Raw genomic sequence first — 17,226 nt, forward strand, 5'->3', positions numbered from 1 at the left:
ATCAAAACTTCGCCATGTTTAAAAAATAAAACCACAACAAATAAACACAGAGTAATGAAAGTCTAAAGCCAAAAGTCAAAAGCACTTACCTTGGCACCTTCTTCCAGTGGAGGACAAGGAAAACCCGTCTGGACACAGACATTTGAAGCTGCCTTCAGTGTTGCTGCACGTGCCCAAGGCACAAATTTCTGGTTCTTCAACACATTCATCAATATCTAAAAGAAGTACATGTGTCAAACAAGGTGAAAACATGATGGAGACACCATCGGATACTAAATGCACAATGTAAAAGTACAAAGTGTAACCGAGTTTCAAAACTCAGTTCTAACAATGAAGATTTTTCCTGTATCACGATGCTGTGAGTGGACTTCTAGGCTGTGATGACTTTATTTATTTTTTCTTTTTTTTTTTAAAGATTTTTTTGATGTGGACCATTTTTTTAAAGTCTTTACTGAATTTGTTTCAATACTGCTTCTGTTTTACGTTTTGGTTTTCTGGCCACAAGGATGTTGGGATCTTAGCTCCCCGACCAGGGATCGAACCTGCACCCCCTGCATTGGAAGGTGAAGTCTTAACCACTGGACCGCCAGGGAAGTCCCTGTGATGACTTTTAAAAAACTAGTTTTGATGGTTCTTATTGTAAAAATGGACTCTGCAAGTGCCTTCTTAGGGATGCAGTGAGAAACATGTTTTACCCAGACTGAATTTCTTGGATAATTAGAAAAGTTGGAGTAATTTCATACCACCCTAAACTAGGAAAGAAGCAAGAAACTCTAGAGTCTGACTTCACCACTACACAGTAAGCAGACGCTCTGAAATTTTAATTGTGTTGCCAATGAGTTACCCCGTGAGAGATGTAGGCCTTTGAACCAAATTTGTTCCCCTCCACCCATCTGTCCACAGTGCTTTCCCCAATATCCCATGCTACAATATCCTAAAACTATGACTTTTACAAGGACACCAGTACTCATGAAAATAATCCTATGCAATACAAACTAAAGATATCACAAGAGATGAGGCTCCTATCTCTCAGTTGCAGTTTAATTTGTCTGAAGACACAAAAATATCTTCTGTGTATAGACTATAGTTTTTCTTTTATCATATAGATGATAGGAATTTGACACACATAATTGTGACATGTTTCCTTTAGCATATTAATATACCTGATCTACTGTAAAGGAGTAATTAAGGATGGTTTGCAGGGAAGTTTCAGTGGCTTGAGTATGTTCTAGTTTGCCTGGGAGAGTACTAGTTTATGCCTGTTGACCTGGACTTGTTATTAATAGTGCCCTCCTCAAAACTGTCTTGGTTTGGTCAGTAAAGTACGTGATGACCCTACTTGTGGAAAAAGTATGACCACTCTTTCCAAGGGACGTACCCATCTTTTCCCCTGACTTTCAGCAGGAATTTGTAGTGAAAAAGAGGTAAGTCTTGATTCTGAGCCATGCTATTTTTATGGACAATTTTTTTCAACGAAACAGATATCCCTTGTATCTTGCGACTCTTTATTTTCAGGTTTGTGCAACGAGTTCTACCCACACCAAAATGTATTCGCGTTACACAGCTTTATTCCCACGAGGTCCAACGAAAGGGAAGTTAGGATATTAACTTTGTTATCTTGACTTAATTTTGTAAATACCACACAATAGATTTTCTAGAAATGTGCAGTGCAAGGTATCTTCCTGTACAGTGCCAAACTAGCTTCATCATTTCATGTTCTTATGTTGCATTTATAGTTGCATCATGTTTCCTGTGGCTTATTATCTGAACTGCTGCTGCTGATTGAATTGCTCCATTCCTACACTCCCTCCACCCCGACATCCAGCCTTTGCTTAGAAGTCAACTTTCGTAAAAATGCTCGGATGTCTCCTTTTTGTTTTTGTTGTCGTTACAGTAGAAGTCAAACTGTAGGTGCCAGCTTCATAAGGGTAGGGACAAAGATTTAGAATGAACACATTTATGAACTATTCTGGAAGTCGTTTTCCTTTCTATACATTTTCATTCTGTTCATTTTAGGGTAATTTTGAATCATGGAGTGAATAAAGCTGATCTCTAATAGAAGTAAAATAACACTTAATAATTTGCATTTAGGTCTAATTTTGATAAAGTGTTTTCATTTAGAATGTTATCTCTTGACCGAGAGTTAAATTAGATATATAATAAACATTTGTCATTGATGCTATTAGAAGTGGACAGTTCTTACTCATTACGGATTAGATGCAGACTTGTTTAAAGGTGGGAGCATGGACTAGGTGACTTCTTAAAAGTCCTTTCCACCCCATTCATTGATGAAGTTCTGGCAATTAACGTCCTGCATTTAATGCAATGATATATGTACGTATTGAGGAATACGGTACTATAAAATTCGCTGAGAATTTATTTGTAGTTACACATTTCTACCATTCTACAAGTCAAAATAACATAGAGAAATTATATAGCCACATTCCTCCAACCTTGACTGTGGTCACTTAAAGATTTTAACTGGAAGCAGGAAGCTATGTTTAGTTGCAACCCATTGGCACTTAAAAACATGTAATCCAGAACTTTCTACCAGCTGCATAAAAGTACATTGGGAAGGTGTCAGGGTTATGTGACCACCCATATACACAGAGCAAAATAGCTTCATCAGAGATTAGCGTGAGAATTGATGTTCCTGTCTCACCATCTAATTTTGAGCCCATAAGTCACACCCTACCCTTGGATTTGTTTCTGATAAAGTATTCCAAAATGAAGACACCATCACACCATCTCAAAAATTGGATAATGTCAATGCAGTAACCAATACCGCTAATTTCCAAATATTGATAGCCCTCCTACCTTCACACTTGTCGTTCTGGAGACTGTATCCAGGTGGACAGATACATCTGTAGGACCCATCCAAGTTCTGACAGGTGCCTGGTGCACATTTTCCAGGTTCTAGGAGACATTCGTTGATATCTGCAAAGCAAAGGGAAAAAGAAGAAAGAGGTTCCCACTGGCATGGTTTCCATCAAGCAACTAAAATCGAAAGAAACTGGAATAAAATCTAAGAAATACATAAATCTAAAGTCCACAAACTCTACCCTGGAGAAAAACTAACAGCTCAGTAAAAATCAGCTTTATTAGCTTTCAGAAGTGTGCAATGTATTTAACAACCATATTTTATTTGATCTACTTTCTAGGAAAGCATAGCACGTGAAAAGTCAATGGGTATGAAGATCTTTGAGGACACCCAAAGGACTGTATAAGAGCTTACCACAAAGCTCTGTTGAAGAAAAAGAATAAAAGAAAGGGAATTACAGTTGTTTAGAGAACAATTTAACAGTTACATTGAACGTTGTAACTGTTTCTGTAATTACAAACACTTAATTTTAAAAGATAAAGGGGAAGAGTGGTATATATACCATACACACATTCAGGCAGGATTAGTGTACTTTCTACTCTGATCTTTTTCCTCCAGGCTTCTGAAGGAAGGATTGTGATACAGACTGCGTGATTCCTGGAGTGGCCTCTGGGATGACCTTTGGAGGGTGTTTCTGAAGCAGCACTCACCCACACAGGTTCTTCCATCTGGAGCCACCTCATAGCCTTCATTGCACTGACACTGGAAGGACCCCACTGTATTGATGCATAGGCCATTTCTGCAAAGGTTCCCATTTCCAGTTGCGCATTCATCAACATCTGCCAAAAGAATATCCTTTGATATGTTCCAAAGAAAATATCGTAATCCCATCAATGATCAAAACTTCTAAAGGGAAAAATACTTATACTGAATTTCAGTGGCCTCTGCTGGCTCAGGCAGACTTAAGAAATTCCAATGTGATCTAGTTTATAACAGCAGACCTGGCTTTATTCACCTATCAGAACCTAACAAGATGACATAATTCTACTAATTAGAGATTGATCATTTATATTAGGATTTTGTATGAGTTTCACCTTGATCATCCTTTAGGTTTCATGTTTAAAGGTTAAAACTGAATTACTAACACACAGTACAGCTGAGGGTACTGTTAAGTATTCTTGTAATCAGAAGTATATAAAAGTAGCCTCTAGCACAATACAAAATTTGGTTCCTTACCCTTGCTTGTGAATAATGTAGCGTATTTTATAAGACGAATTTTAACTTCTTTGAAGGGAGGCTATAGTGAAACATCTAGACAGGCAGGTCCACACTGCTCCTGAACTACGTAATTTCTATACAAAGGATAGCTTTTGTATGTTTTAAAACATATTCGATTTATTTTGAAATGCATTTAATTTGCAGCATAGTAGACATAAAAATTCTAGCTGCTAATGAGTATATTAATAAAAGTAATAGATGTAGTAGCTATATTTGACACTTAATTAGCACATTGTATTTAACAACTCTTTTTAACCACCTGTCACGCATAAGATGGCATATATTAAAAAAGATTGCCAGCACGCTGGAGATGATGCTAATTACAAAGAACACACATAAAACTGCCTTCCTTTGGTGGCTGACTGTTTTGCACACGCACCTATGCAGTCATTGTTGTGGGAAAGGATGAAACCGTGATTGCAGCGGCAGTTGAAGGAACCAATTGTGTTTCGGCAAGTTCCATTCCCACAGGCATCTCTTTCACACTCATTTATGTCTAGCAGGAACAAAGGACATAGAAAAACATGATTATTAACAGAAGAGGAGGGTATGTGGTTACCTGCGGTTAAAAGGCATTTTAAGAGTTCACAAAATGTCGTACGTAGGCTGAGAACTTCTAGATTCGATGTTGGTATTAGTTCCAGCAGCGGCAGCTCCCTGTGAGAAACCAGCAAAAGGCAAGGTTCTAAGCCTTGGGAGAAAATCCTTTCCTTGGTTGGCATGTGAAAGGAGGCAAGCTGAGGACATGAGAACTGGACAAGAACTATTTTATTCTATTTACTTCTAGAATTCTCCACCCTTGCCACTTTTCTCAAATACTTTCACTTGGAAATGGAAAATTCTGTGCACATCTGGGTCTTGATTCACTGCCACCTTTGGCAAACTTCAGCCTTTAAGATTCTCACTCCAGTTTACCAAAAGGCAGTGAGTCACCTGATATTACCCCAAAATCAGCAACAAAATAAATTAGCTTTCTAACTCACCTGGAATCTTAGACATGTTTCTTTTTCCCAATCCACCCCTAAAACCCCACGACCACTCCCATGAAATGGTGACTTATCTCCCTTCTAATCTATCCCAATGGCATGGCCCCTAATGTGGGTCTCCTCTCTTGCAGTGTATTCTGTCTTTTTATTGGTCTGTGACTTTTCACTCTGACTATTTGTAAAGCTGTTTTGGCATCTTATGTGTCTTTGCATCTTGTGACAGCGGCCATCACCTTTCTCATAAAGAGTAGGTGTACCTTATATTAAGGAGGAAATAAGAAATTAAAATGAAAAACGTTGATATTGTTGGCTTGTTATATCAACAGGCAGAACGAGGGGGGGCAAGGACAAAGAGATGGGGAAGGAGTGGAAGGCAACACCTCAGATTAGCAAAGTGTAGTGTTTAGAGTTAGGATTTCCTTTCCTTTCAAATTTTGGACATAAAGATAAGTTATCTGTGATCTTAAATCAAGAAGCTATTGCTGAGCCCAGTGTGACTCCAACATGTGTGTCTGTGGTTGACGACTGCACCCGGATGAGTCACCCTGCCAGCAGTCAGAAACTTCTGCCTTGATTCATTTTTAGCCAAGCAAGTGAAGTTCTTTAGCTGGGCAGGTCCTTTGGTAGAGGGTTCTACATAATTCAGATGGAAGAGGGAGAAGGAAAGTTGGGCAGGGCTTCATTAGTATGTAGGGATTATCTCGCCAGTGATGAGCAGGGCCTATTATAATCTTCAACTTAAAACTTATCTGCTCTGAAGATGACCAGATTTTATGAGAATGTTCCCTAATGGATAAATCCAATTACAGCCAAAGGCAAGCACTTTAAACATCACCCTATAGATGGTTCTTTTTCCAGCTGTGAAACTGATTGAAGTCCCCAGAAGACTTAATGGATGTTGCTTTAAAGTAGAAACAGAAAGGAGGGAAAGAGAGAAATTGCCTGATTACACATTTGAAGTTTATTCTAAATCAACATTCTGATTCAGTACTAAGACCAAGGAAGAGATTTAAAATCTTGAGCTCTTTTCCCCTAGGAAAATGATCTGTAAATCTGTCTTTAAGGATCTGATACAAACTACAGACACGTCTCAAAAAATGCTCATACTCAAACAATCAAAAGCTGCACCCTTTCCAATAAGGCAAACTCACATAAATACTATAAAAGAATAATAGGCTTTTAACATTAATAAATAGTAATTTTTTGTCGTAATATCTTTCTCAATTTATCTCTTAGTCAAAAGTTTTTCTGAACTGACAGCCAAATGATTATCAAGAAAGAGGTTTATGATGTTCAGATTACTAAAGATTAAATACCAAAGGATATTAATGCTACACACGTGCTTCTGTTTTTACTTTATAAATAACAAAACAACTACTGAAAGGTTTAGTGTTAACTTTAAATATATTCAGATACAAATGAATTTTTCAGTAGGTTATGAAGAAAAAAATGAAATGATAGTCACATACTCACCCAAACACATGGTTTGATCAGCGTTTGTTTTAAAACCAGTGTGGCAAAGACAATAAAAGCTTCCAACTGTGTCAATACACTGTCCGTGGCTGCATATATTGGGGATTTCTTGACATTCATTGCGATCTGTAGATAAAAAGTAAGTGAAAACTTAGAAGACAAAATCACATCAAATAACTTACTTCTGGGTATTGCTCTCAGGATTAATCCTAGCTCTAAACTAAGCCAGTAAAACAGATGCTGACATATTTATTTTTGACTCAAAATTGGTTAACACTTACTCTGATTTACTGGGCACATTCAGACCATATTAACAATACACAAGCAATGAAAAACAGGGGCGGTATCCAAAAAAAATCTTCTAAAAGAAGAGAAAACTTAGTAGTAGAATGGGGAAGAAAAATCCAAACTGGTAGGTAATCCATTTGATTCTCTGCCTAAGCAGTATCCTAGACTGTGTAACTGACTGAAGTATTTGTCTAGTCAAGATTTGGTGCCTCAAATCATGGAAGCTTCATGGCTTCCTCTAGAAATTTAAATCAAACAAATCCCATTGCTAAGATAGGTTTTCATGATGGACAGCCTGCATCGTCCCTTGTTCCACTTACACATCATTATTTTGTCTCACTCCTGTAACCTTTTGTTCCATCTGAACCAAGTCTTCCTGTCTACACATGGCTCCTTTCAGCACTTGACGATCCTAATGATGTTTCTTTCCTTTTTATCCATATTCTTTCAAAAGGAAGCCCTCTCATCTTGCTTCTGCCAGTCTTTAGGCTTTAAATTATATTTGTCATCAAGTGAGGCTCTCCCGAAATCTGATTATCTGAGGGGCCAAATTTGTTGCAGGAATCCACAGATGACATAATTACATGCCTACTCATGTCTCTAATTTTCTAAAGCTCTCAAGATTCTACGTTTAGGGAAAATGTAACTCAAATGGCACTGCGTTATCCTGATTTTCCTGTTGTCACAAGAGAAAGCAAATAGCAGAATACCGCCTTGGGTGTAGATGTTGTAGAGCACCGCAGCACCCTGCTCTCAGCTGAATAATCCAGACTTGCTGTTTGCCTGCCCTATCTGCTGAGAAGACAGCAGCTGGGAACAGGCACTTTTTGCTGCACAGAGCAGCTGTGCCCACGCCAGGAGAGAGTATATGCCCTCCATTTCACGTGCTCAGGCTGCCATTTTTAGAACTACTTCCTTCCAGTACGCAAAACATTTAGAGTTGATGAATCACCATATCCTTTAAAAGTCTCAGGTGGGGTTGAGTATATCATAAAGAGGGGACATTGGGATAGAGTAGCTTAGGAGCTACGGCTAGCCTGTGCAGAAATGCTAGTGAACAAATTATGATTGTTGCCATCAGAGAAAACGGATTTAAAATGAGCAACCTTCTCCCTGAGATAGGCAGAGGAAATTGATTTCCATTGCCAAGCTCTGTGGAGGGAGCTGATTTTGAGAAGGGTTGGCCCAAACCTTGGGTAACCTCTGGTAATATGGATCTGGGAGAATGCAAGGACCAGGTCTGTCTTATCTCTGGGACCCACAGAAAATGGAGAGCATTAAGAATCTTATTAGAAAGGGATCCTCAGTTAGGAATTTTCTTTCCTACGTTGCCTATTTCACGATGAGTTTTAAAAAATGAAACATGGATTACTTTGCAGTTCTACTGCTGAAACAGAAAGTTACAATTCTAGAGAACTTAATTGTGAAGTTCACTTTGTATTGAGACCAGAAAACTAGGTTTCTACAAGCACCAAGATTTAAACTCCGAGAAGGTGCTGCCTGAGGTTGAGATAGGAGATTTAAACAGGGTACTGGGGGAAAACACCCACACAGTCAGCAGAAAGAGAGGAGACCATGAGGAAATGGCTGGGAAGAACATGTCTTTAGCTCGGCAATCCATTTCAGAAGGGGGCTGCGTTTGCTCTAATGCCACAGCTCCTCAGGTGAGACCAGCATCCTCGGCTTCGATACCTAACTGTTCTCTAAAAATCTCTCAGCAACAGTGCGGGTATTATGGCCAGCTGTTGAAATGATGTCCTTATGGATTCAAATAAAAATCTTATTACGATAAGGAAATTTTAGTTCTTTTCATCTTAAACACAGGAAGACAGGAGTATTTTACAATATGTCTGAAAAATGCCATGTATAGGACAGTATTTAAAGACATTTTAAAAGATTTTAACAGTAAGATGTAAGTGAAGACATTTCCAGAGTGAAGTCTTCAGCCCTAGAGGCTGAATAGCTGCAAAACTCAAATTCAAGTACATTCCCTTTCTTGTGAGGATTTCGATGAATGAGGGAGATGAAGATTTGGCTACAGACAACACTCCTTCACAGTACTTATCGCTGGTTAACGCCGGATGGGCTTTATTTATGTTAATATTCTACAAGAAAACATGACAGGGCTTAAGCCCCAGCAGGCCCTGGTTGGACGTCTTGTCTTGATGTATAAAATAGTTCTTCCCTCATCTTGCCTGAGCATGAAATGGTGTGAAATGACATGTTCTATATTATCAGCAATTCCTTATTTTGATTGGAATTATTTCACGCAGTTTCAAATAAATATAAATTACAAGCAAAATGCAGGGAAGTGGTATGAATGCCAAGTTTCATGAGAGCATTGTGACTCATATCAGAGACGTCCTCACTTTTCCTGTCCTGTTTTGTTTTTTTTTTTCAGTACGTGGATAACAACTGCTCTGCTGACAAAATGCTAAATACTTGCACATGTTCCTTTAAACCCCCCAAAAAACAAGTCTTGATTCTCAAAATGAGTTTTTGTTCTGGTATTACACCCTCTTCCCACCAAAGTCTCATAAAACAATGCAAAATACCCTACGGAAAGCAGCGCACTTCCCACCACTTAATCACTGGTGGGCAAGGAGACCCAAGGAAAATCTGACCACGTTCCTTGGTGTTGTTTCATTCACAAATGCATAAAATATCCAGGAAATTCCTTGTGAAATGAGCCAGAAGCAAAATAACACATTCTTCCTGACCTCCTTGCTAAATATACAGTGATTTATAATTACTAAAAAACTCAGAGGAAAATCATTCTGAGGTATTACTTTCCTTCTGGGCTGAAACACCAGTGTTTTTATTTTGATACCACTGGCTACAAGATACCATCAGACACCTAATAATTTTACCATCAATTTAAGTTGGTAACACGCTCATCCTTCTTGTTTCTACCACATCCCTGACAAACGGGAACAACAAAAAAATTTAACCTCTGGCGGATAGTTTCTCATTTTACTGTAGGTGACATAGCAAATAAAAGGCTTTCAACGTTTGCTGCCCTCAGCTGTGTAAGCTGTTTAGGAGAAAAAGTGATACTGTTGGTTCTTTTTCCTTAGTTTGTGCAGTTTAATCTGGCCCAGCTCAGGGGAGCTTTGCCATCTAGACTTGGGGTATGTGGCCAGAATGGTGACAACCTCACCCACTCCAAAGGGGATTATGTGAAAGGACAAAAAAGTATTTGGTCCTGAATACCAGTTAGGGAGTGTGTGTGCGTGCGTGTGTGTGTGTGTGTGTGTGCGTGCATTTGTGGGAGTGGGTGTTTGCAGCAGGGCAGCAAAGAGGCAAATTTGGAAACGTCACACCTCCAAAGGGAGAAAAAAGCTAAGTGTGAAGACATTTCAACAGTTTTCCCTTTTCCCAGTTTAGTTACTACAACTCAGAAGTCATGTATTCTTCAACCTAACCATCTCAAGGAAATCCAGGTATCTGCAGCTCCATGGGGCTGGCCCGTCGGGTGGGCGCTGGGCGGTGGGGACTACTTGCCATTGCACTGCCCCGTGGAGGTGAAGCGGTAGCCGGGCTTGCAGTCGCAGCGGTAGCTGCCCGCCGTGTTGATGCATTCCGCGTTGCGCTGGCACACCGGGCCGTTCTGACACTCGTCGATATCTACAAGCAGGAGAGAACTGAATTACGGGGAGGGCAGAATCTGGTGTCAAGTGGATGAAGCCTCTCACACAACATGGATTTATATTTGCTTGTTTTGATCGGTTCTACTGAACAAACCACGGAAGATGGAAATTTCGTTTTCTAATTTTTCTGTTTCACAGATATTTTTCAGAAACGCAAATACTTGATTTATCACCACATACGGGTTCTAACGCTGCTAATGTCTAGAAAAAGTTGTGAAACTCAGCTTCAAGGGCCAGGACTTGATACGGGTATAGACCAAGATCCTAGGAAAGCTTGTATTTGCTCAAAGCCTGGGGGTTTTAGGATTCAGTTGGGTTGCTTTTGTCTGGAAGGTTGTGAGGTCTGCAGAGCAGAGCATCTCAAACCTGAATGCGCGTATGAATCACTTAGGATTTTTTTGAAAGGCGCATCTGATTCAGCGTGTCTGGGGAGAGGCTTGAGATTCTGTGCTTCCATTAAGCTCCCAAGTGATGCTGGTACTCCTGGTCTACAGACAGTGCTTTGAACTGCAGGGCTGCACAGGCTCTTGCTTAAATTTCTGCCACATGGCAGTCAAGTCAAGGAGACTTACCATGAGAGATTGCACATAAAACCACTGAAAAGAACCAAACGCTTACTATCAAAGGAAAGAATAAAATGGATATTGTGTGCTCCAGGGCTTTGACTGTGCTCAGGGAGTTGTTCGTCTATCTTTTAAAAAATTTAACAGCTACCTAATACGGTTCAAATTCGTGGCACTGCAAAAGTTACTGCACAGTCCAGGCTATAGCGTGGGGCAAAATACATATTCCCTTCCCCTGCTCTTACGAGACATTCAAATTCAGTCTAAATCCAGTAAAGGGAATAGCCTGGAACACAGGTGGGAGTCAGCTCAGCACCAGTACCGGGCTTTCATGCAGAAGTCGGCTCAGCCAGAGAAGTTCCCACAAGGGGGCGGCAAATACATCAACCAAGGCCTCCTAGGTGTGTGCTTCTGTGGTGGGAAAACCTCAGTGCTATTGGCAGTCAGTGGGAGTTTCCGTCTCATACGGGGTGTGCCTCTCTGTACGACAGATACAGAAGCAGAATATGCCTACCTTGGGTTCCAGTGGACCCAGGACCCAGCAGCACCTCACCACCAGGCCTGCCCTGCTCTTAATTAAGGGTGTGCAGAAACACAGAGGGTACCTTGTGTAGCTGGAGAAGCCAGTCGGCGTCACAGACGAGCATTTCTGTAATGCGTCAGATGCCTAACATCCGATTCTATACATACTTGGGGAGGGCAGACGCACGGATGCTCCCTAAATCATTTCTGGAATCATTCCAGTTTCAGTCTGGCTGAGGCACGTACTAAATCAACCTTCCTTTTCTGATTCTGCGAGCTAAGAGTGTGCTGGGAAGCAGCGGACCCTGGATTAAACATTCACCCTGAAGATGGATATCCTACGGAACGGAAACCAAAAGTTGGAGTGCTTTGTAATCTCCACATCCACTGAATGCTACCCTGACAGCAAAGTGCCTTACGCTGGGGCAGCTGTAGGTTTTCAGTCTCATGTGTGTAGCAAGGTCTAGGCTGACGTGGTGGTCCTGGATGGCCTTACCTCTGGTTTCTGGCCAACGGCTGCTGCTTCAGCAGATATAAGTGCCAAAGAGGCACCTGGGTCAAGTAACCAGCTCTGAATGGAAGAGAAGGGGAGATGCCACAGAAGGCGGCGGACATCCTGACGCATGTACGACAGGTGTCATACGGTGGCTATGAGCAGGCAGCCACCTCTCGCACTATAAGGTCACCTGCTGTGGGCTTTCTTCTCCATTCCCACATCATGCCTCCTCCCCACACCTGATCCTTGATGACCTGAAGCCCAGGGCCCGAACCAAAGCCCGAAATGACTATCTCCTTAGGAAGGTTAGGAATGGCTGTCACCCCGTTCCCACTCCCCCGCAGAGCAGGCAGAGGAAGGGACGTGGGCCAACTTGGCCACAGGAACAGAAAGCCTGGTGAGGAGAATTTAACAAGCATGCGCTTGGGGCTGTAACTTGACTCATGGTCTATAAGTTGTCCCCAGTTTAGGAGAAAAAGATCTTTACATATTAAAATGTTGACCTATGTGCTCTAATACATGCTCTAACATGAACAAAAACTCTGCTAGAGACTCCAAGTTTAAGTATTAAATAGAAAATTATTCTAGCTGTCCTAGGGCCCATGGTATATTTAATAACCAGTAACGTCCCTTTTACTAAAATGTAAAAGAACACTATCTTCCCCAGATGTTGGAAAAATATGAAGTGCGGTAAGGAATGCGCAGAATCACAGCACAAACACATGGCAAGCGGAGGTAATTTGAAAATGAAAAAAGTACCATTTGCACTCATGCCAACATTCTTCATATAAAATCGAATTTGCTGTTCTTGCCATTTGGGATTCTCTCATGCATTTGAAATATTTGCATTAACCTTGTTTTCACTTGGGAGGAGCAAAGGCTCCGTTTGGAAGAGAACACTGATTTTGAGGTTCAGCTCAAGACGACTGCCCACCACTCATGCTCACTTTCAAGCAATGTGAAACAACAGCCGTCTATTGGACACACCCGGGATCTCAAGGCTTTTCCGTATCAGCTGGGAAATCTAATACATTGTGTGTGGGGGGAGAGAGGGCCGGGGAATGGACATCCTGCTTCTCCCGCTGCGTGTTAGGGAATTTTTACATGAAATGTCTGTCGACCCACATGTTGCCCTTCAGTACTGCTAGAGTTAGATGGATTTCTGAAATTCCAATGTTGTGAACTTGGCCACACGTGTGTGTGTGGGTATGCAGCTCATCGGTTGGCTCATTTCTGGGTGTGACACGGCGACAGCCTCTCTTACCTTCACAAACCAGCAACTTGTCATTATAGAAGAAGCCCACTGGACATTCACATCGGAAGCTGCCAACCATGTTGATACACACGCCATTTTCACAGACCCCTGGGATCTCCCGACATTCATCGATATCTAGAAACAGAGCAGGTACGTATGAGTGACGGAACGGCACGTGGTCCCTCTGCAGGGTAAACTGGAATGGAGAGTCAGCTGCTTCTAATTCATTCTATGTAAGGTCTACAGCCAGAGAAGAGAAAGTGCGTGTGTATGTGTGTGTATGTGCTTGCGTGTGTGCGTGTGTGCTGGGGTGGTGATGGAAGCGGGGACGTCAGTGAAGAGCCAACTGAGATAACTGGACTGCTTGTCAGACGCTCATGCGTCTGTCTGACTGACTGTTTTTCGGGTTTTGTTTTATAACATCGGCTTTGTCCAGGCAGGAGCCATCTTTGTACCCACCGGGCCCTGCGCACCAGATGAGCAGAATAAAAGTGACTGCCAAGAGAAAGTGGTGTCTCTACCCCAAGTGTGTGGTGGTGTTCGTCTAGAACGGGAGAGGAGAGCTGGTGAGGAACAGAGGAGGAGCCCATGGTCACGGTCAGCTCTGATCTTCCAAATTCCACTTCAACACCCCCTTTCTCCTTCACGTGGCTTTTGAATGGAGGTAAGTCAGGTCTGGGGATGTAAGCTGGGCCTGAGCTGACCATGGAGAGAGAGCAGGCACCAGGGAAGGACTGTCACAGTAGACTGTGGCTTCCCAAGCCCAGGTACCGGGGCTGGCTTCTACGCTACAGTGTTGCTGGCCCCTGGTACACGGTCTGACAAATGTTAAGTGCCAACTAAAATGTATTCAATTAAGAACCAGTACCTGGAAGTGGGGTTGGTGAGCATTAAAACAGGACCAAAGTAGGAGTGAGAGCAGAGCCAGGACCCAGGCTGCTAAAGCCGGCTGGCCAGCTGGTGAGGGAGCCATGTGGGCAAGTCTGGTCTCCTCACCAGCCTGGTGGGTCCACTCGCTGTTTGACCTGCTCTGAACTCCTGACCATTCAGTGTCCTCTAGGATAATAACGGTAACAGTGACAGTAACAGTAGTGTCTCCCTTGCTATATGCCTGGTATATTTCTCAAGCATTTAGCCTGAATCTAGTTACCAAATCATCAGGGCCACCCTATGAGATGGTCTCTAGGTACTCTGACCATCATCATGATGCAGATGATGGAACTAAGGAAGTCAGAGCATGGAACTTGCCAAAGACTGTACAGCCAACAGGAGGCAGAGTTGGGATTCGATACCAGGAATCCGCTAACAGGCTGTCCTGTCACCCGTATGCTTTTCCACAGTCAAACAATCTTCTCAAAACCATTAGCGAAGTGCTTGTTATCCCAGAGGGCCCCTCTACCAGCCCTCTGGCAGAGTTTCACAAAACACTTCAGAAGCAGGGAGGGAATGTAAAGCTTTGGTCTTTCCAATCCATTAGGTTTCTGTTATTGTTGTTGAGATACTTTCCTTTACATATCATAGTCCGGAGCCTCTGCAAGATACTTTGTTTGCATAAGTTGTAAGAAGATGGCTGTAGACTTAAGTGGAACTCACAAGAGCTTTCAGAAGAATCACACCCTAAAGCCAATCTGTTTTAAAGGAGAAATTCGACAGGACATGGATTTATGTTGGACCTTTTTCTAAAGGGCCTGACTTTGTTTGAAGACAAACTGATCTCTTTAATGGAAAAAAAAACAGCTTAGAATATCAAAGGGTATATTTCCATTTTGAATACAACAAGTCATTATGTTTTAGATTTTTCACACATTTGTCATTCATGTTCTTAAAAAGTTAGGCAAAGATATATCACAGCTATGCACTATCAGCAAAAAGAAAAAAAAAATTCAGACATTCTTGAACTACGTACGGGTTAAAACATGAAATGTTATGTTCACATTCATTTGTTTTAAATATAAGAGATGTATTTTCAAGTTTAACAATAACAGGCTGGGTCAAATTTCTAGCCATTGTTAGGCATAAAAGAGCAAAAGCATATATTAAAAATTATATTTTCTTTTCCTGTCTGGATTCCATTTGAACTTCAACTTGGAAAAGTTTATGTTTAAAGACAAGATTAATAAACTTGCTATAGTTTTAACCCCACACGAATGGGTTCTATATGCCAACAATCTTCAGACCTTTCAGAAGAAGAGTATAAAGCTTAAATATAACAAAGTTTCTCAGTCATCTAAATATTTTGTCATGCTGGAATTTGCTAACAATAAGTATACTGCTAACTATCACATTTCCAGTTTTCAAGAGCTAGAGGCAAAGCAAGCTGTGAGTCAGGACTGGATTCTGGTCTCAGCTCTGTTATTAATTAGCCAGGTGACCTCAGCTGAGTCCCCTCCCCTGTCTAGGCCTCTGTCCCCTCAACTGTAAGGCAAGGCCTAGCTGATGTGGACTAGATGACGTCTGAAGCCTTTCCAGTTTTATTAGTGGATGATGTTAATGCTGTTTTGAGTCTCTGCCTGCTACCAACATTAGAAGGTAGGCCTTGCTGGGGTACACGCCTGGTCCATCCACGGAGAACGATGGATTCTACTATTAAAGACCACTTATCCTCAGATCAGAGATTCTAAGGAGATGAAAAGATCTGTCTTGGGAAGGGGAAAAACAAAGCAGCTAGAGCCGGGCGTTTCAGGCCAATGCCATTTAACAGGTTTTCTTTCCAAATCATGACGTTTCTTTGGACGTTGACTGTGGAGCCATATGTATTTGGCACTAAGAGAGCCAGGCTGATTGCTGGACCAGACCCTTGTTTTCTTAAACAAGGTCATTGGAAAGGCTGATGTGGATTTCAGTTTACTTATTAGGAATAAGGTGGAACAGACAAAGTGGTGATGTTTGCTACTGGACACAACTGCTCAGGGCCACCTAAGGATCCACAGAAATCACACTGGGGAAAGACTCTGAGGATGCAATAGCTTGCCATCTCCTTTTACGTTATTTGGTTTTAAACCACAAAGGCATCACTTCCATTGGCTGAACGCTGTGCGTTACTTCTGAATCTTGCGTAAGCTTCACTAGCACTGCAGTGGTCTCTGCTCCAGTTACCAGACAGGGCCTCAGATTGGAAAGATTTTTTTTTTTTTTTTAACTTCACATCTAAAAATCCCAAAGCAGATAACCTAAGGAGATTCTATGTGAGATAAAATTGATCCACCTACACATAAGTATTGGTATGAACAGTCATATTAAACTCAGGTCTTAGTCAGATGGAAGGATTGGGAATTATAGTCAAATCAAACGTCAGCTGGCCCTACTCCCAGAATCTCTCTTTGTTGATGCCTAGGGTTGGTTTAACTAAGCTTGATTGTAATTCTGTGAAAAGCTTTCCAGTCCCCTTAATCATGACCGACAAATGCTGCTGCCAATTAGGTGGAGCTACACAGGGTGTCTGTACTGTTTGTTTCAAACTAAGAATCAGAGTTTCAATAAAGCTGAATGGCACTGTTTAATTTGTTCCTTCTAAGAAAAAAAAAGCAAACTGAGAAAATAACAGTGTGTACTTCCTTTTCTTAACACAAGGGCAGAGACAAAAAGTTCCAACAAAGGCATCACAACTCACCAACAGGTAAACCAGTGTAAATGTCGATGACGAAGCCTGGCCTTTGACTTCCACAGAGCGTAGCAAATTCATCTGCAGTGATTGAACGAAGGTGGGGTGAGCGGGGTGGGAATAGGGGTCAGCAGAGAGCAATAATTAGGCTGAACAAAATTACTTTGTATACATTCTTGAAAGGTGTTTACCTGTATTTTGAAAAATTTAAAATAAAAAATTAATCTGAAAATTCCTACAGATGGTGTAAACTTCTCCTTAAGACAGGCACTGAAGGAAAAGTGACCTCATGT

General features: G+C 41.5%; 1 protein-coding gene across 1 annotated transcript in view; it reads right to left on the bottom strand.

Annotated features, from left to right (window-relative positions):
* FBN1 (fibrillin 1) overlaps positions 1-17,226 on the bottom strand; it is a 253,616-nt gene that overhangs the window by 44,758 nt on the left and 191,632 nt on the right. The window contains exons 43-50 of the mRNA XM_033851648.2: positions 16,943-17,014; positions 13,342-13,467; positions 10,351-10,473; positions 6,559-6,684; positions 4,479-4,595; positions 3,532-3,660; positions 2,818-2,937; positions 90-215 (exon numbers count right to left, since the gene is read on the bottom strand). Coding sequence (XP_033707539.1) covers positions 90-215; positions 2,818-2,937; positions 3,532-3,660; positions 4,479-4,595; positions 6,559-6,684; positions 10,351-10,473; positions 13,342-13,467; positions 16,943-17,014 — 939 coding nt within the window. The remainder of the gene's footprint in view (positions 1-89; positions 216-2,817; positions 2,938-3,531; positions 3,661-4,478; positions 4,596-6,558; positions 6,685-10,350; positions 10,474-13,341; positions 13,468-16,942; positions 17,015-17,226) is intronic.

Source organism: Tursiops truncatus, chromosome 2, assembly GCF_011762595.2.
Source record: "Tursiops truncatus isolate mTurTru1 chromosome 2, mTurTru1.mat.Y, whole genome shotgun sequence".
Taxonomy (NCBI): Eukaryota; Metazoa; Chordata; class Mammalia; order Artiodactyla; family Delphinidae; genus Tursiops; species Tursiops truncatus.